The sequence below is a fragment of the Podarcis erhardii genome, assembly GCF_964252035.2.
Source record: "Podarcis erhardii genome assembly, chromosome: 2".
Lineage (NCBI taxonomy): Eukaryota > Metazoa > Chordata > Lepidosauria > Squamata > Lacertidae > Podarcis > Podarcis erhardii.
In genome coordinates, this window is record NC_138498.1 from 42,845,888 (window position 1) to 42,866,668 (window position 20,781).

At 43.2% G+C, this 20,781-nt stretch overlaps 1 protein-coding gene across 1 annotated transcript in view; it reads right to left on the minus strand.

Annotated features, from left to right (window-relative positions):
• DNAH9 (dynein axonemal heavy chain 9) overlaps window positions 1-20,781 on the minus strand; it is a gene marked incomplete at its 5' end in the record, with an annotated part of 185,594 nt that overhangs the window by 73,824 nt on the left and 90,989 nt on the right. The window contains 7 exons of the mRNA XM_081848623.1: window positions 5,540-5,800; window positions 11,652-11,885; window positions 12,110-12,271; window positions 13,922-14,064; window positions 16,024-16,147; window positions 17,117-17,279; window positions 20,476-20,672. Of these exons, the coding sequence (XP_081704749.1) occupies window positions 5,540-5,800; window positions 11,652-11,885; window positions 12,110-12,271; window positions 13,922-14,064; window positions 16,024-16,147; window positions 17,117-17,279; window positions 20,476-20,672 (1,284 nt within the window). The remainder of the gene's footprint in view (window positions 1-5,539; window positions 5,801-11,651; window positions 11,886-12,109; window positions 12,272-13,921; window positions 14,065-16,023; window positions 16,148-17,116; window positions 17,280-20,475; window positions 20,673-20,781) is intronic.

Genomic DNA, 20,781 nt, shown 5'->3' on the forward strand with positions numbered 1-20,781 from the left:
CATTAATTGGCCCATAAATTTCCTCAAAGCCATTTTTAAACTCCTCTGAGCCGGAAATAGCCAGAGTTAAGGCTCCTCTTGTCATGCACAGGTTAATTCTGAAGCAGAATTCCACCTACCCATCATGGAACTGATAGCACAGGATGCTAAGCAGGTAACCTCCAAAGAACAGAGATGGTTGCAACTGATATAAGCACACAGACAACACTGGCTATATTCCAAAGGAGCGATCCTGCCAAAGATCTGTCACATCAAACTGAGAAGAAATGTGTGCATCATGCTGACATCCAGCAAATGTGAAAGCCCTAGCAGAGCAAGCCATACTCCACACTGGGGATTCCTGCCCCAATAACCTCTTGGTACATTTGTTCTTCATATATCATCACCCCAATGACACTGAAGTCTACAGAAGGAAATTACTCTGTCCCTGAGGGGCAGGGCATGCTGAAGCATACCTGTAGCACAGGATGGTCACTTGAAAATCCTTAGGACCTCTCTGGATTATTGTGTCTGGTGCCAGATGACTATGTTGATTACTTGGTATGTATGTAAAGATAAAGGGACCCCTGACCATTAGGTCCAGTCGTGACCGACTCTGGGGTTGCGGGGCTCATCTCGCTTTATTGGCCAAGGGAGCCGGCGTACAGCTTCCGGGTCATGTGGCCAGCATGACTAAGCCGCTTCTGGCGAACCAGAGCAGCGCACGGAAATGCTGTTTACCTTCCCTCCAGAGTGGTACCTATTTATCTACTTGCACTCTGACGTGCTTTCGAACTGCTAGGTTGGCAGGAGCAGGGACCAAGCAATGGAAGCACACCTCATCGTGGGGATTCGAACCACCAACCTTCTGATCAGCAAGTCCTAGGCTCTGTGGTTTAACCCACAGCGCCACCCGTGTCCCTACTTGGTATGTATAGACTTACACAATTTGAGCAGCAGAACCAATTTGGTCACGAAGATAACCTTGATTCCACGACTGAGCTTGGGGAAAAAACCAATGCTACCAATTAACACCAGAAGTTCACTATGGGCAGCATCAAATGGCTAGTGCCAATGGTATCCTAGATCTTCCTGGCTACGGTCATGATGACTCTATAATGCTACCTCTGGAATCAGAGGCAGTATGCCCCAATTGTCAGTTGCTGTGCACAGTAGTGGGCTGTTGCCCTTGTGTCCTGCTTATGAAATTCCCAGCAGCATCTGGTCAGACTCTATGGGAATTCAATAAGCAGAGACAGGATTATAGCCGGATCCAGCAGGGTTCTTCTTATGTTCAGAACCTGGGGGGATATCAGCAAATCTACATGAAACGAAGCAAGGTGTGTAAGCCATTTCCAGATCCCAACATGCTCACCACTGGAATTTGTTTCAACTAGCTCTGAGAAACGATGCCTCTGTCACTACTAGTGAACGAGGGAAGTCCCACAGAGAAAGCAGCTTGAGTTGCATTGTTAAGCTGAAGTCCTATACCTGAAAACCCTGTCATGGGGCGGGGGGAGGCGTTTCAGCTGCAAACTGTCGACATGCTCCCCACTCAGCTAAAACCCTTCCGGCAATGCCACTCCTGAACTAAGGTTTGAATTATTTGCCTGACAGCAGAGTCTACCTGGAGCCGAAGCGCTTTCATTTATTTGCTTGTTAGGAACAATGACATCTGTTTTAAGGCCACACAGACAGCAGTCTGCTGTGCCATGGGCTTTGAATTATTCTGCTAACAGATTAACAGTATGAATGGGCTGGGTGCAAGCAGCAGCCACCTACAGTACTGGCTGCAGAACTCAATAGCTCCATCTCAAGGCCAAGACAGACTTTCCTTCCACTGCAAGGCTAGCTTCCACATCTGGGCTTTTACATTTTAAATTCCCAGGGTGGGAGTGAGGGCAATCTGGCATTAACAGGGCTTACCTGCCTAAAGTTAATTGCAGCATGGGAACAATTTTTATCCAACTTGCAGCTTGGGGTGGGAACCTAAACCTTGCCTCCCTGTATTGTGTTATCCCAATGAAAAACCTCTCCTGATAATGCCGAATAAATCCTAAAAACAAACAAACCAACCCTAAAGTGTACACCAGCCATGCAATTGAAATAACACCTGTTTTGGCCCTCAGCAAAGTCCTTTGGGTGAGCAAGAGAGGGTGTCGATGTCTACCAGTCTGGCATTCAGTATGAATCTTTCTGGAGAGGGGAGAGAAAGTTCTACGGGTCTGTTCCCACAACCCTTGGTACACAGCAGCCCCGAGACCTAGTGAATGCACACTGCAGCTGAATGGGTGGCAAATCAGTCACTTCCTTGCTTCATCAGGCACTCCAATCAGCACACAATGAAGCACCAACTGAGTGCTGAGGCATCCAGCCGCAACGTGTGTCACTCAACCTTCATACTGATTAGGCACAGTTATCTGAGCTGGCCATGCATTTTTTCCCTTCTTCCTGAAATATCCCCACTCCCCAGATGGATTTATTGTTCAAATCATCCTTAGGGTAGATTACACCATCTTGTGATGTCCAGGAATGAGTGCCAATCCTTAATATATCCAAAAGGGGACGTATCGGCAGGCACAAGGAAACCCCATTTGAAGTACAAAAAGAAAGGGAAAGGGAACAAGGAATTTTGGAAGAAAGCATGGCTGATTGACTCAAATACTGAACAGAAGCACTCCACACTACAACTTTTTTTGCAGATCTCACTTCTATTTTTGAATACCAGGTACAGATAACACAGCATGGTCATTGCCTTCTTGGTCTGCTTGTGAGCTTCCAAGCACATCTGCCTTGAAAACAAATACAAGACCAGGTGGAGCTTAGGGTGATCCAGCAAGCAATTCTCATGGTCTTAAGAGCTTTGTACCAATGTTTGCCATTCATTTTCACCCAAGAAACTGTGCAACTGGTAGAGGGCACCCATTCCCATAAAAGCAGCAGAGCAACACTGGCCAATTACCAGAGAGCACCAAAGGAATATTCATCCTCACAAAGCCCAACCATCTTGAAGGCCAGATGAAGAATATGGGGTAGCAGAGATTTCCCTTTTTTAAAGTAAAAATAAATCCCCATTATCAGACTAATACCAGTGTATGAAGGAGAAAATATGGGTGGCATTTTTCTAATTGAACTATGTATGCCTAAAATTGATCAGACAGCAACACAACTGAAATGCAAAGCCCTGATAATCTATTTGGACACCCACCAATCTTCCTTGTTCCAACCTCCCTCCCCCAGCAATCTATATTTCCCACTGCTTTCTACTAAAGAGCAATGCATATTCATTTTGCTCCGTATGAAAGCACAATGTAAACATATCTGCACTAATGGCTGAAACTTCTTAATAAACACACAAATAGAGCCAATTATTCATGTCAACGGATGGGCTAAACTCTCTGACGCAGGTGAGGAGGAGGATGTGATTTCTGGTGCTCTGTAAACGCTGCTGCCTTGGTCTCCAGGGAAGCTCCAGGCTTCCCATTAATCTTGCCTTAATGAGATGTTATACAGTTTCAGCATGAAACCCAAATTGACAGGATCCAAACATTTTCCTGCTGCATTAGGATTTTGTTTCTAGACACACGGATCCTGTCAACAGAATCGCCATGGCTGCCCTAAAAAACAGAACCAAACAGAAAGCTTCTACCTGCTTTTGTTTGTTTTTAATTGCTTGATCTTTGGGCATTTTTCTTGGTTTAGCCTAACCATAATGGAAGACAGGGAACAATTCAGTCTGTGCATATGCTAAGATGCATTAGCAAATAAGCTTTGACATAGGGATCCTCTCTCCTGCTTTTGGGTATGTTGCAGTCACCCTACAACCCGTTTATTCCAAACCCCATTTTTTTGCTCAAATAGGTTCAGTTATTTGAAATTATTCCATTGCCTGGTTCATAAAGCACAGTTTATTTTTAAGGTGAATGTGCTTTAAGGTGAATGACCAGTGTGCAGGTTCATTGCTCAAAAGCCCCTCCTTCACTCCTGTTCTGCTGCTGCCACACTTGGCAAGAAGCAAACCAGAAGCTAGCTCTGCATTATGTGTGAACCAGTAAACATGTGAACCAGTTTGGGCAGAAACAAGCCATTACTTCGTACATAATGAGCCAGCCAGCCTCTGGTTTGTTTTCTCCCTGGTATGGCTACAGCAGGAACAAGGAAGGATGAAGTGGAGACTTTTAAGCAGCATGCACTAGCGTTAACATGCTGCTCATTCACAACAAACCATACTTCATGTTGAACTATAGTCTAATGTGACATCCAAACCAGGCCCAGGAGTGCAAACACAATGGGACCAATTCTCTGCAAAATATTTCCCAGGTTGGTTTCCTGAGCAGCATCTTATATCTAGTGTCACCTTTCTTCTTCACTGGTTTGGTTCTGCAATAGGTATATGGATGCATAACCAATTCCTACAATGGGACCTCAACAACTAAAGGATGGCTCTTTCTCATGTGTACCTACCTAAGCCCATCTTTTGACAGACTGCTCCACTTGCCTCCTCATTCTGAAGTGTGGAGGGCAGCTACAAGGGAGAAGATCTTCTCATTAGTGGTTCTTCCCCAGCTATAGAGCGCTCTCCCTAGAGAGGCTCACCTGGCACCCATATTAACATCCTTTTGGTGCCAAGCAAATACCTTTTTATTGTCCCAGACTTTCTAATGTAGCTTTAACTTAGTTCACCGCTACTATTTGAGTCTCTGCTGTTATAGAGATTTGGTACATTTTGCACTGTGAGTTTTAACTCCCTGTGTTGTGGTTTTGATAGATTTTGATTGTTCTCAGCAAAGTGCCACAATTGTCACATTTGACTGATTTGTTTTCATTTGTTTAAACTGCATGTCACCCAGACAACATGGATTAAGAGGTTACTCAGAAGTACAGGAAGCTGAATACATAAAGGTTTCATGTTTACTTGTTCACAGGACTTCTCTCTCTCTCTCTCTCTCTCTCTCTCTCTCTCTCTCCCACACACACACCACCATGAGCACAAAGCATTATATTGTGTGAAAGAAAAGGAAACAAGCATTTCCTGAGCCAAGGTAAGTTATTGCTATGAGTTCACAACTGAGTGATAAATGAGAGGGAATCCAATGGTTTCAAATTTCATCTCAGATCATTGTTGCTACAAATCAAGAGAATGTGCAGTCTGACCCTGCGCATGACCTAGAAGTCCCAGTGTGTTAAATGGGGCTTCTTCCTAAGCAGGGGCACCAACTTAAACCTCAGGTTATGGGTGCCCAGCACATGCGACATGGTGTCATGAAGTCACATTGTGACATGACGTCATGATGTCACACACTCCACAGCCTTGGACAGCATTTCTGAGGTCTCGCAAGGCCTTGGACATGACTTCCACTGCTTTGTGAGGCACCAGATGTTGCATTGGAGGCCCTGTGGTATTGGTGCTGAGCACCCACAACAAAAATTTTGTGGGTGCTCAGGCCCCCAGGACCCCCTCGTAGGATCCCCACAGGCATCTGATCAGTCACTTTAAGAACAGGATGCTGGACTAGATGGGTCATTGGCCTGATTCATCAAGCTCTTCTTATGGTCTTACCCTATTGAGTGTGTTGAGGGCTTCCTGAGCAGCTGCAAGGGCTGGTTCAGCTTTTGCCAAGTCCTCCTCACAGTCCCTCTGCTTCTGCTGGACCTCTTGCGTGATCAGGGCTACCTTCTGCTCCTCATCATCAGCAATAGCCTTCTCCTTGCTGACTTTCTCTGTCTCGACGCCCACCACCTGGATCAGTTTGTCTGCATCTTCATTCTTCTGCTTCAGCTCCACCTCCTGAGCTGCCAACTTTGCCTTTAAATCATCTACCTGGAGTAAAGACGATGCAAACCCAGTCAGAGGACATGGAATTAGTATCATGGGCACTTAGATAAAAAGAATGTCTGAAAAGTGGGAGAGGGCAGTGGGGGAGAAGACGAAAGATCTCAACAGATGTCGAGCCAATGGATTCATTTCTATACAGATGGAGAGGGGGAAACTGGAACCAGTGTTTGGTTCTGCATTTTTAATAGCTTCATTCTGGGAACCGAACTTGATAAACTGGAAAATGAACATCTGCTATGTCACCTGTATTTTGATCTGACATCTGGCTGATTGCTGCATGTAGCATCATATATTTAGGGGTTCTGTACCTCTTGACCCACACATGAACCAGAAAGTTGCCCCATCATACCTTTTCTATATTCACCCTCTCAACACCTGGCCTTCATTTAATCCTCCTACTATTTCCCCGCATAAGGGCAACCCTGCTTCAGCTTCACCCTAATCCTATTCCTTGAGCGTCTCCTGTCTCCTCTGTACTGGGACAGAAGCTGCTGTATGGGTTGGGCACCAGTGTATCCTCATCAGTGATCATCTGCTGAAAGTACTGGCAGCTTAATTCTGCAGAACAAAAAGGTCATCAGCATGTGCAGATCAACACCTTCCAGATGCTTTATGAGAATCTCGGCCAACTTAAGTTGTGAGTGCATTTCATTCCATTTCTGGGAGGAAGGCTGTCTGCTCTTTCCATCTCAAAACCCAGCTTGATCTCCCCAAAAGCAATCCAGACGGAAACTGGGATATTGTGATTTAACTGTACTCCGAGATGGCTTTTTCCTTGCCCCATACCGAAACCATCCTCATCTCAGCTGACTTAAAAACAACAACAATGTTATCATAGATCAAGATGGTTTCTAATTCCAAGCTGCTATGCAATTTGGGACCCATTCCTAATAACAACAAACACTCTTCCTTCTTCAGACTTGTGCATTCATGTCACATGCAGCTCTTCCTTGAGCCCTCTTCGTGTGCGGCTGGTGATGCACTTTCTGTCGTTGGAGAAAAGATGGGATGTGGCACAATGGCCGAAGAAGACACACAAAGCAATCTCTTTGGAGATGTGTTTTTTTAAGGATGTAGAACTAGTTTCCACATGCTGTGACAGCCATACTGCTTTCAATGAAGAACTCTTTGCAGGCCCTGCGACAGCACCAGCTTCAATTCCTTTATAAGAACACTACAGCGCTATACAGAACAAATGTTCTTTTTATTTAACCTGCAAGGGTAAGCTCTGGAGCTCCACGGTAAACCTTTGCCTGTGGGAAAAGGCAGACATATAATTGGTCTGGGATTCCATGCCATTTCCAGCACTGGTTTTAAACACCCTGTAATCGCCCTAAAGTAAGTGGCAGGCATTTTGTGTAAGCTCTGAATAGAGTCCTGTCCTTTGTATATGCCTTTGCAGAACAGCTAATCCATTTTCATCTCCCGTTGTTCTGCTGGAGGAAGCAAAATTACCCTTAGCTTACTTGGGGGTGCATAAGCACTTTGGTCAGCAAAACTCAGTGGCAAGTTTGGCTCATTTAAAATTCTCTGGAGATGTGGGGAAATTGAAGGAAGAGAGATTTGGGGGGTTTGTGGGGGGGCTGCTTTTAGATATGGCTTAGAGCCTTCAGCCTATGATAAGTAATTGCATGCTGGATACATGTATGAATAGGAAGTTTATCGGGTTTTAAGTGCTCCGATGAGGCAACCAAGGGATTGACTTGTCAGCTCTACACAACCCTTATAATAGCTATATAAAGGGAGAGGATAGAAATGCAATCCACTGGCTCTCATTGTAAGATGCAATGGCATTTCCAGACAAAGCCTTCTTTAAAAAAAATGCAGAGTATACAACAGCAATTGAAGGTTAAAGATTTGACATATTTTTGAAAGGAACTAAAAAAAAGCCCAAGAAAGGCTCCAAAGTATTAAGAACCAGGGTTGTATTTGAAAGCCAGGAAAATGCAACAAAGCAGAATAATTGTCCCTGTGTATAGATCCTCTGACAAAGGAAGGGAAACTGTTTTTAAAGCAGAATTAGCTTCATCACTCATGAAAAGCAAACACTGAAACCTTAATACTTAACCCTAAACTAAGCATTCCATGCAAAAATGTGTGGTGGTGATGTTATTCCAGTGGGCAACGTTTGTGTGTGGAGACACAGCAGTGGAAGGGGCATGTACACTTTCACACCCATCATGTCTTTGTTCCATATTGCTTCCTTCAATGTCATTTCCCCCATGGGGCTTCCAATGCATTTTTGTCCTTGCAAACACACATTTGGTGGGGGGGGGGGAGAGGGAGATATGAAACAGTGAAATAATGGGTGGGAATGTACAAATGCCCCCACTTCACTCCCAAATATTGCCAACACAAAGCAGCTTTTCTTGTTTTAAGAGCACCATCAAGCAAATACTTGTAATGTGAAGTTTGGGCATCTGAAGCATGTCACTAATACCAAACCAATCTGAGGTGGGGAAAGTGTAAGTTGAGATGCTAAAATCTGCACTGGAGGCCATAATATTGGGCTAGGATTTGAGCTGGAAACTTAATGTAGGTTTCAATAAAGTATTAGATCTTGATTTTGAAGATGAATGAGAAAACAAACCCCACATGTTCTGGTCTTAATACTCTTCCATGAAGTCATATACATATTGGTTTGTTTAGTTCTTGTTTTTATTATGTATTTTGTGTTTTTATCTTGTGAACCACCCTGAGACCTACAAATGAAGGGGTATACAAATTAAATAAATAAATAAATAAATAAATAAATAAATAAATAAATAAATAAATAAATAAATAACAATGGCCGACAAATCACAAGATGGCTCACGGGGGCATCAACTGAGGGAAGGTGTGAGAAAGCTTAGTTTCTTTTATGTGAATAGGATTATATTTTCAACCTGGTCATCAATGGTTGCAAGAGTGTTTAAAAAAAAGAAAGCATTGTTGTTTTATCTTCTTCTGGGCTTATACGATTCCACATAAGCCATTCAGTAAAGGCCCTTCCAGAGACATTGTGGAGGATATGGCTGACAAGCAAAGCAATATATGGCAATATAGTAGAGGGTAATCATGACCAGACAAGTGGTACAACTTTGGTATGCTTCTTACCCTCTGTGTTGGTCCACAGGGTTGAGCTAACAAGCTCAAAGCAACCCAACTTGCTTCCACACAGCTCTTCAACCCTGAAAATTAAGGCCTGACCAATCCACATGCTTTGTTTTCCCCTCAACTGAGAAGGGGGAAGATGTGTTTTCTCTGAGGGAACCTTAGATGGATTTGTGGATATTGACGGAAAGGAGAACAAAGCAAGCCAGATACAAGCAAGGCCAGCGCTATATAATACCCAAGGGGACAGAAGGTAAAAATCCTGCACAAAAAGTAGGAGCATTAAGAACAGAGAGGCTTCCCAGTAGGCTCCCAGCAGGCTCTTTTAATCCGATTACCTGTGCCAAGGGTTTCAGGACTACTACATTCACTGCATCAGAAAGGTCAGCAATTAATTGCTACAGCAGGAGAGACTCAAGTCTGGAATTCAATGAAACCTTTTTTAAAAAACAAAAGAAATGCTAACAGGTTGCCTCAGGGCAGGCATAGGAAGCTAAGTGGAATGCAATTCCCTTCTCAGAGGGAGAAGAGTTCTGAAAATAAAATGGTTGCCCAAAAGCTTCTCATTCCCTGCATGTACTGGCAATACTGTACAGTGGTACCTTGGGTTACAGACGCTTCAGGTTACAGACTCCGCTAACCCAGAAATAGTACCTTGGGTTAAGAACTTTGCTTCAGGATGAGAACAGAAATCGCGCGGTGGCAGCAGGAGGCCCCATTAGCTAAAGTGGTGCTTCAGGTTAAGAACAGTTTCAGGTTAAGAACGGACCTCCAAAACGAATTAAGTTCTTAACCCGAGGTACCACTGTACTGTGAAGATCAGGGAAGCCAGGGCTTTTTTTCAGGGGAGCTCCCAGGAACTCAGTTCCGGCAGTTCTCAAGTGGGCACCATTGCCATTCTAAGAAAAGACACTAACTGATGTGGAAATATGGAGAACTAAATTTAAGATTGGGGGAAATGAGAAACTGAGAGAAACCAAAATTGACAGTTTCATAATTTTTTGTGGACTGGAGTCCACTTCATGAGATACATGATAAAACAACGCAGCTCTAAAAGATTCACAAAGTGGGGGTGGAATAACCACTGAGAATAGATTTCTGGGTGCACATAGGACTTACAGGGCTCACAGCTGCTTGAGATATTTTCTCTGGCAGCCTGCCCCCAGCCCTTGGCGTTTTCAGCATGCCAGCCAGCAGGTGTCCGTCGTTTTGCACGAGTGAACAAGTGTGCGGGTACAAGGAGCAACATGTGAACCTGGGCTTGCGGTTCATCCCCCACAAAAAAACCCACAACTGGTACGCCAAGAACAAACCTTGGTTGTAGAAAAAGTAACTGATCATGTTAGATTAGAGGGATAAATATTAAGAAGTCCTTTGTCACCTGGTGCCTTTTTACTAAATTTGTAACTCATTGAGGTGGCTCTCTCTCCTTCCCCCACCTTGCCAGATTCACATTGTCCTCTGTGGTCTGATATGATACTCAATAATTTCTTGTCCCTTGCTTAATTTCATATACTTTGGTTTATGTAGGTTTTATCCAAATGAAATGTTTGCAGTACAGTACTCGCCTCTACTTTGCAATGTGTCTCACTTGTACCAATGTTTTCTTTTTATAATGTTATGGTTTATATGTCATGGAATACAATATTCTATGGGGGGGGACTTTCAATAAATGTCTATTGCAAAAGGAAAAAGAACCAACTTTGACGATGTAGAGCAGGAGTTGAATTCACCCTACATTCTGGCACAGCTCCAGTTTTTTAATCAGCCCACAAGCCCATCCACCTCATTATCTGATCTGTGAAAGCAGCAGGGTGCAGTGCTTCTGGGAGGAAAGCACTCGGCTTGACAATGGCAGGGGTGAGGCAAACTGCCCTGTTAATGTATCACACACACACCCCAAATTCATTACAGATAGCAAACAACAATTTATATAAATCCAATTTATGAATGTAAGGCTGAAGGTAGTCCTCTTTGCACACCCATACAGGCAAACAGCAGTCTAAGATACACAGTAATAGTAATACAGAAAAGACCCACACAACTAACCCCGCACATATATTTTTCGCTCCATAAGACGCACCTGACCATAAGACGCACCTATTTTTTAGAGGGGGAATGCAAGAAAAAAAATATTCTTTAAAGAGAGCACTGAGCAGAGCCTGTATGCATCCCAGGCTCTGCTCAGCGTTCCCTTTCATGAGCCACGTGGAACGTGTGTGTGGCACTTGCAGGCTTTTCCCCAAGGAGGGAGGAGGGCAGCCCATCAGCCCACCTCCCTCCTCAGGGAAAAGCCCCCAAGAGCCACACACACGCTCCGTGCGGCTCTTTAAAGGGAGCGCGACTCTTGGGGGCTTTTCCGGGAGGTGGGGGAAGGGACTGAGGGACTAAGCCAGAAGCTAAAACAGCAAGAGGGAGCGCTGCGCAGCGATCCCTCTTGCTCTTCTGGCTTCTGGGATAGCAGCACAGCCTCCATTTGCTCCATAAGACGCACACACATTTCCCCTTACTTTGTAGGAGGGGAAAAGTGCGTCTTATAGAGCAAAAAATACGGTAATTGTTTCTTTCATATGTGCTTCTAAAGGGTACAGGATACCATAATGGAGAAGAAAGTTGTGTGTGTGTGTGTGTGTGTGTGTGTGTGTGTGTGTGTAGATAGATAGATAGATAGATAGATAGATATTATTTTCATCTCGGACCTTTACAATATTGCATTACTTTGCATCTACTTAGGCCTCCTCACCTGTGCAGATGTGCTGCTAAGCTTCTGCAGGCCGTTCTCTAGCCGCTCCATTTTTGCTGTCAGTTCTTTCTCCTTTTTAAGCAGCAAATTCTGATAGAGCTTAATCTGTTCCAAGAATGACTTGGGGGTGGTGTAGTTATAACGGCGTTCATTACTCAGGTAGGAATGGGACATTTCATTAACGCTGGTGTGCACATAAGCCATGAACTTGCTTATGGATTCCTTCACTGAAGCCTAAAAATAAGATGGAAGAGGAAATATTTTGAGCCAGATGGCTAAATGCCACATGAAAAGGCCTGAAATAATATAGCAGCTTAGTTACCAAGCCTCACAACTACAGGAATGACATTCCAGAAGTTGGACTTTGTGTGTGTTATCTTCTCAAGGACCTCCTTGGGTTTTGAATCTCAGTAAAGGAAAGAAGTTATGTGGGAAGCAGTCCTCAAATAATTGCTTACCTCAACAGTTTCTGTCCCTTGCAAGAAGCGCAGGCTGACTGACTCCAGAGCTTCTCGGGGCCACTCATGGAACCAATCTATTGCTGTACAGTTAACAATGGCTGGGAACTTCCGACTACGAACTCTCAGCTTGTTCCCCACTGGGGAAAAGCAAAGAGCAACCTGAAGGAACAGAAAACAGATGCTGAGAAACTGAGAAAGCAAGATTTGAAGGAGTAGGACTTGCAGCCATTTTGTGTTCAGTATTTGGTTGTAAAATGGTGACATTTGTTTTAGACCAGCCATGTCCAAAGTATGTTTCGGGGGCCTAATCCTTTGGTTGGCCCTTTGGTCGGCCCTCACAGCCCTTCACTTCATCAAATCTGGCCCTCTTTGAAAAAAGTTTGGACACCACTGCTTTAGACATTCCCTTGCACTGGGAGATTAAAAGCTCAGAGGAAGGTTAAAAACACAAGAGGAAGTTTTTGCTCAGGATGTTGCGCACAGGAAATTCAAAAGTTCAGTCTAGAGACAAGGTAGTTACGTGGAGAAAGAAATTTAATCAGAAAAACTTTTTAACTGATTGTACATAACTAATTGCACAAATTTTGTACAGAGGACAATCTAGAAAATGTAGAAACAAAAATGTGAAGAGCTGCAAGAGAGAGAAAGGGCCGAAATGCTTTAAGAGAGCCCAAGCTGTTAGAAGACAGCAGGAGAAACAAAGACCACAAACATACAGAATCTGTCCTGGTGGATGCAAATGGTTAAATATTAGTTTGATAAGGGGCACAAGTCTATAATAGATACAGCTGGATGTGTTGATCTCTGTTTACTTTTTATTTGCTCTCTTGGGTATCTACTCAAGCTGTAAAATTTTATTTCCCCAACCAAAAAAACCTTTTAAAACTTGTTGCCTTACTAGAACCATAAGTAAAATCATTGTTTGGGGGGGTTAACTAAGAGTTAATTGCCATACGACTCTACACAGTATAGGAGGTAGGAAACAAAAGGTTAAAGGACTATTTAGCAGAGGCAAACTGAGGGAAAGGTGTCAACCGGGTGGCAGCAATACACTTCTCAAGTAGGGAAGGATTTGTTTGACTGGTTTGATTGCCTCCCTTCTCTCACACAGTGCAGGCTACAGTCCATGCCAGTGCAAGTAGATAAATAGGTACCGCTGCAGCGGGAAGGTAAGCAAAGTTTCCATGCACTCTGGCACTCGGCACAGTCCTCCGTGTGTGAGAAGCAGTTTAGTCCTGCTGGCCACATGACCCAGAAAGCTGTCTGTGGACAAATGCCGGCTCCCTCGGCCTGAAAAGCAAGATGAGCACCACACCCCATAGTCGCCTTTGACTGGACTTAACCATCCAAGGGTCCTTCACCTTTTTTACCTTTACCATACACCACACAAAAACGTTCCAGTGGTACGGCTTGTCCTTACAGCTTTCAAGCCATGCCATAAGCTGACTTACAGCAAGTTCCAAAAAATGCATGGCACAGATCCACAGTTCAGAAACAGAAGGTACACTTATCTAAGGGCTTTGCCACACAGTCATTCCCCTCCCCCACCCCCCAAATACATGTGTGGTTCTTACTCGTGTTTTAGGTAGGATCCAGACAATTTCCCTTGATTTAATGTTTCTGTTACAGGGATTTCACATTTTCTTAGCACTCAAATGTGAATACATTCGGGAGGAAATTGCTTAGTAAATTTATTGCAAAAAGCCAGCCAACAGAAATAGCTGTCGGAAGCACAAGATCCTTTATTTTTCAAAGCATAACTGAAAAGCATCAGCAGAGGACTGGTCCTTGGGGACCACACAGTCCTACCTTGAGCTGCCGTCTAACTCTATCAATAAAGAATTTCCAACAGGCCTCCCTGGTGTCCATCAATCCTTGGGCTTTTACTTCATTTCTCATATTACCAATGATATTTTCAACTTCATCATCAGGAAAAAGATCAGGAATTTCTCCTGGAAACAAAGAAGTAATTTTACCCATTGTGATCTTTGCATCATTGGTAACATGAATTCTGCACAGAGCAGAACATCTTCACACAGCTGTTGAGTGGGAAGGAGTCCAAAGCAAACAGTTATAACCATACTAATAAGCCCACTTGATTCTGTCTCAATGGGCCTCTAGGTAAGCCCACAGGGACTAACCTTGCAGCTGAATTATTTCTACAGTAGGTATTTGATAAAATAGAAAGAGTACACCAAGAAGCACCTTGGGGCTGTTAGCACATCTCCCAAGATAAAGAAATAAAGCAAAGGAACAGAAGAAACAGTGAGGTGCAAACTGAAAATCAGCATTACAGAAAGAGCCATTTGTCATCATTCCACATCCCAGATGTAAATCGTTTCTTGCAGCCAAGGCGGAAACATCCAAAGTTACCACTACACATATATACCAAATAGGCACCAAAGAGGCTATGTTTGTATTCTGACATTATGGAAAAGAGCACTTGGGGCTCATGAGCTCTCTGGTGTGGCCACATGGTAAAGACTGGGGCCCTTTGCTTCCATTATCAGCTAACCCAATCACTCATTTCACCTGAATCAAGAACTTTTGTGCATGAGGGAATCAAGCCGGGATCATAAATCACAGTCTGAGGTTGGCCATTTTGCCAAACTAACCACTCTTTGTCCGGATTCAGACATAATGAATAATCTTCCTCATGGCTGTGCCAGAGAGGACACATATTTTAGCATCATGTGAGAACCAGGCCTGTATATCTTTTTATCTTTCTAAAACATTCATAGTCCTATTAAACATCAGAAAGAACTTTCTGATAGTAAGAGCTATTTGACAGTGCAATGGATTCCCTTGGGAGGTTGTAGACTCTCCTTCACTGGGGGGGGGGGGTAAGCAGACGTTGGATGGCCATCTGTCATGGATGCTTTAGTTGAGATTCCTGCATTGCAGGGGCTGGACAAGATGACCCTCTGGGTACGTTCCAATTCTCCAGTTCTAGGATTCTACATCAGGCAACTTACAACAATTAAAATCACAACAAAACAAACATATCACAACAGCAATATCACAAGCCAACCAACAGTAAAGCACAATAAAATTCTTAAAACACAGCTCAACATGTTGATAAAAGATAAAAACAGGAAGATGAGAGGGGGAAAGAATACATGGAGCATGCAAAGTCAGTAGGGGAGTAAAAATCTTCAGGGTTGTTGTTTGAGTTAAAATAGCAAGAAAAATGCTATTGCTGTCTGAAAGGAATGGGCCGTATGTTTAGGGACATAACAAAAACCCAGTCACCAGGTGATCTAAGCTGATCTGAGTGAGTCTTGAATTATAGTCATGGCATCTACCATGGATGGCCTTCTCCAGGGTTTTATCTAAAGAAGTCATCTCATTAACATAAGGACTTCCACTTGCACAACAACAGAACTTCCCCTCCATCTCTGCCCCCCTCCTCCAATATGCTCTGTGGTTTCCCCCCAACTCTATAGAGCAGATTGGAGGGGGTACAAGGAGAGGATAAGGAGGGGACAGCCTGATGAGGAAGCAGAATACCTTATGGTAAAAGGATGAGTTAACTGGATGCAACTCATTGTGCTCACATTCCAATAGTTTACTTCCAGGTAAGTAGGTAGCATTGTGAACGTGTGTGCGCATGTGTGCGCACCCGCATGAAAGATGGATTCTGAAATAGGAACAGGAAATCTGTGGCCTTCTAGATACTGTCAGGCTCCAACTCCTTTTAGCTGGAGTCTGCATGGGCAATGATCAGGGATGATATGAGTCGTAGCCCAACACATCCAGAGGGCTCCCTCGTTCCTGCTATAAAGAAAACTGTTCCTTGGAATAAAGTTTGCAGCTGGATCTGATTTATGTGTGTTCTCTGGAAAACATTTCACAATTTTGATTTGCTCTTGGTTTGTCTGCCTAGATATTCAAATTGCCAAGATCCATACCTGAAGCAAGCAAGTCATTTACCAAAACTAAAAACCTCTCATCGGCCACTTGAGCGTCCGTCATGAGGAAGACAGTACCAACATTCTTTAGACCTGCTGTTATGTACTGTGCTGCCAGGTCTGCCTGCAGATACAAGAAAGGAAAAGGCATGTATATCGAAGCACCAAAAATTCGGCTATCTGCTATGAGGTGAAATTCCAACCATGCTGATGACTAAATTCAGAATTCAACCAAATATGCTGGTATGCCTGCAGAATAAATTGCATACATTTTTAACCACATTGCAGATCCTACTGAGTATTGTTGTACACACATGAAACTGTGGGAAGGAAATATATAACCTCACATTCTATCCCAAGATGCATAATATCAAAGCTCAGCATTATTGTCTGAGTCACAATAGTCATTAAAGTCTCCTTGCAAAGCTTTATTAGAAGATCAATAACTGGACAACACCACTACTCTGAATATTCACGTCTTGCTTATACACTCCTCTTCAACACTGGTATTTAAAGAAAAAAATAAATGTATAATTAAAATTCTCTTGTCATTCCATCTGCCAGTCTATGACGAACTTTCCTTAATGACTGATCTTTCTTAAAACAGATTCAAATGTTCAGCAAGGATTTGTAGTTCTGCCCATGAGATTATACCACCACAGAAAGTAAGTATGGGGTGAATGCTTATTTAAATGTATACTGAAATTAAAAGCTCTCTACAAATGGAAGGTTTCCAGCCTAGGAACCTGATTAGGTTAGGAATAGGCTGGGAGAACTCAATTTAGGAACACTTTCAAACTAAAACTCCTCACATGCATTCTGAGGCAGTGGTGTTGTATGGACCTTTATGTAACTTTGGATCAACTCATTGTCTTGAAACTACTGAAGTTATATCACTGGGTGGGATTCAACTAATGAGTCCCATCAGCCAAAGCCCTGTGCAAGAACATCTCCTTGTGAAACAGGGCTTTCAGCATAAGTGTTTCTTTTGCACAGAGCAATTTAAAACACATTAAATTCTAAACAGAGCCTTATTCTAAGCTAACAGATAAACTTAAGTTTATTTTCACCCCCACTTTTATGAGCTGCTCACCTTCAGGTCAGGAATCCCATAGCCTTTCCTCAAGGTGATTTGGAAGACCTCCAGTGAGCTAATGAAAGCTGCCAATCTCGTCAGGCTCTGCTTGCCACTTCCTCCCACACCAACCAGTAGTGCATTACCTCTGGGAGATTCCAGGATACGATTGATACGGCAGCTAAATAGGATGGTACACAACCACTTTGTATTATAGCATTTTTCCTCTGTGGTACATTTCAGTATATGGCATTAGGGGTATCTCCTGTTATACTCAGAACTAGGTTCAAAATTTCAACCCATTATGACACCTGAATAGAAACACCAGTAAATCTATACCCAATTAGTAGCATTCTGAGTCCTCTTTCATCACTTTTTCTGCCTCTTAAATGGGATTTATATGCCTTTGCACCTCTCCAGCATGGACTGAACCTAACTGCATTTTTTAGAAACACAACTATAACAATCTATGTAATCTAGTATGCTAATAAGCAGTTCAATTGCCAGTGCCTTTGATTTACATACCATATTTTTCGCTCTATAAGGCGCACCAGACCACAAGACGCACCTAGTTTTTGGAGGAGGAAAACAAGAAAAAAATATTCTGAATCCCAGAAGCCAGAACAGCAAGAGGGATCACTGCGCAGCGAAAGCAGCAATCCCTCTTGCTGTTCTGGCTTCTGGGATAGCTGCGCAGCCTGCATTCGCTCCATAAGACGCACACACATTTCCCCTTACTTTTTAGGAGGGAAAAAGTGAGTCTTATAGAGCAAAAAATATGGTATCTTGTGGAATCTGAAACTTAATGAAACCAGAGTTCTTGCTTAATGAACTTATCATGGTTCTGGAACCAGCAGGAAGGCAGCGCAGAAGAGATACTTCCTGAGAGGTAGGAACTACCCACCAATCTCAAGCAGGTACTAACCCATCTAGGAGTTTTCTCCTAGGCGCAAGAGGAGAACGTATTATCTCTATCCCCTTGCAAGCAAATCATTGCCATTCAGGCTAATGTCTCTGGACTATAATAGTTTAGGATTTGAACACCATAATAATCCATGATTAACTGAAAATAGAAGCAAAGCTTTCCATTTGCACCTCCTCTTAGCTACACTGGAGGAGGAGAGGGGAGTATATGAGACCAGGCTTGTGCATGCAACCCAAATCACTGGGTGACAGAATAAGGAGCTACACTTGTTCATAGGCATGGAGGTATGTTGCTGTATTGGTACATTCTAAGTATGATGTGATGTGGCCCATGAAGTACAATCTGACCTTGAAGGACATTGTTCTCTACACTGTCCTTGCATTTTGCTGCCTTATAATCACTACAACTCCTTGGTACATAGTCAATGTACCAGTAAATATCACAAAGAAATCATCACTTTCATTCATTTGGATTACACCGTCATTCTTGTAGTGCATGGCACCAATGATGCCTGGCTGCCTGCATACAAAGCCATTTGTTTTGCCTGGAGACGTGAACAAACCTTGACAAAGCCCAGAAATTATTAAAGTTATGAGCTTGCAAAGGAAGGGCTCAAAACCCTTTAGTGGTTAGTGAAGATGGATTTCAGCTTCTGAGCTACTGATTCAGCTATTAAAACCTAACTTCTCTTCTTGTATGTCTAACGTTCAATTCATACCTGCTAAGGGTAAAGGAGGTGTTTATTTATAACCCAGCTATCTGCCAAGGCACTCAAGGCTGCATTTATATGAGAGCTGATATGCAAAAACAAAAGCAACAAATGCAAGCAATAAAGCCAAATATCATAAAATAGATTGTGCTCTCTACAGAAAAGGAAATAAAATCAAATACAGTAAGAACAAGAAGGTGTTGGAGATTTAAAGAAAGGCATTCATATTAAAAGCCTATTTTCAAAGCGGCTAACAATGATCTTTATTTCTCTTGAAAACTTTTGCAGGAATGGATTTTGACGGGTCTCCTTAGACAAGGAATGTCAGAGGCCTGGAGCAGCCATCAAAAAGGACCAGCATTGGGTCCCCACAGACCAGTCTAAATAAATGAATAACCTCTCATGATGAGGGAGCCATAATATAACAAGGGTCTGATCTGCAAATCTTTTGTGGGCAAGTTTACAGGAGAAGACTTTTCCAGCTGTCCAGGACCTGGAATAAGAAGCAGGGGCCAAATCACTTAGCCAATTTTGTGGTCACCTTCTTCAATCCAAGCAACATTTCATCTGTTAGGAAGCCGGTCATGTGGCCTATGCCTTCTGCCATTCAATGCAAAAAGAAGCAGCTAATAGCATGCAGCATGAGATGGCAAATTCATCATTTTATATGGTTCATTTGTGCAAGTACCAGTAGCTTCTGCTACCTTTTTTTTTTTTTTTTTTTGCCAAAGCTAAGAGATAATAATAATAATAATTTATTATTTGTACCCCGCCCATCTGGGTGGGTTTCCCCAGCCACTCTAGGCGGATTCCCATGAAAGGGGTCACGTGACTCTGACCTCAGTCACAACTTTCTGCTCTTCAAGGAAGAACAAGAACCCTTCACTGTCATCTAAAGCCAGGCTACAACCGAGGTGGGGGGGAACAGGACGGGTCTGGCACCTGTCTGTAACATGCAGGGAGGCTCTGTGAGCGAATGTGGCAGCTTTCCTTTTACAAGCATGACACACAACATCACTGCGGGTGCCTGCCTTTGTGCACTGAACACCAGGTCCTCGTACAGCCTGGTCAGCACGAAACTACTCAAGATAAAATGCTCTCTAGTAACCAAATGGAATAAAAGCACTGTGGCATGCAGAGCCACTACGATTGTATTAAACATCAAGGCCCTCTGGTGCGGGAAATAAAAGGACGCTACACTCCCCAGTACACAAAGGAGGCGAGCAGCAAGTTTTGTATGCATTGTTCGCTTTTGTGACAGTGATTGAATTTGTTGCCTGGAGTTGCAGAAACAGTTAGAATGCCCCTCCCGCCCCTTTCTAATGAAAGAAATATCATTTTGTAACAGCTGGGAGAGATGGGGTTTGTGTGTGATCTGGCGTTCTGAAGAACATGCATTTGGGGCAGTCTCAGCATCCTTGCTTCTCGAACAACTAAAATCAAAGCCCATAGGCAACTGGAAAACCACTCACTGCATGTATCAAACCATCCTCAACAAATATATTTATAAGTGTCTTTTTCTTATCCTGCTGTTTATATAATGTGGCCTTCCTGAAGCCCCAGATGGGCAAGCAATAACGTTTTAGTATCCATTGTCCAAACAAAGAACTTGAATATTGTTTTTCAAAAGCCTTTGTCCACCCGTCTCCCCACCACTTTGAGGTGGGTTTGCAGACACACCACCATGCCCATCCCCAAGCGAGAGAAAGCTCAGAAGCACTCCAAACAAAACATCCCCCTTACACATGGCACATGGCATCTTCAAACAGCACCAGGTTCATAGTAGAGTTGACCTCGTTGTGATTCTCTAAGGCTTCCACCAGAATCTGATTCAGTGATTCCCAGCTCTGAACAGGCATGTACTTGGGCTCTCCAATGCCTTTTACAAAATGGCAAAACATGTTCATCTTCCTAGCCTGTTCCAAGGTGTCCTCTATTTCCTAATGAGAAAGAACAAAGAAACACAATGTTCAGTTTCAGAAAAGATGAAGCCCATCCAAATCCAGCAAAACAAAAAACAAACAAGCAAATAGAAATGCACGATCTGTT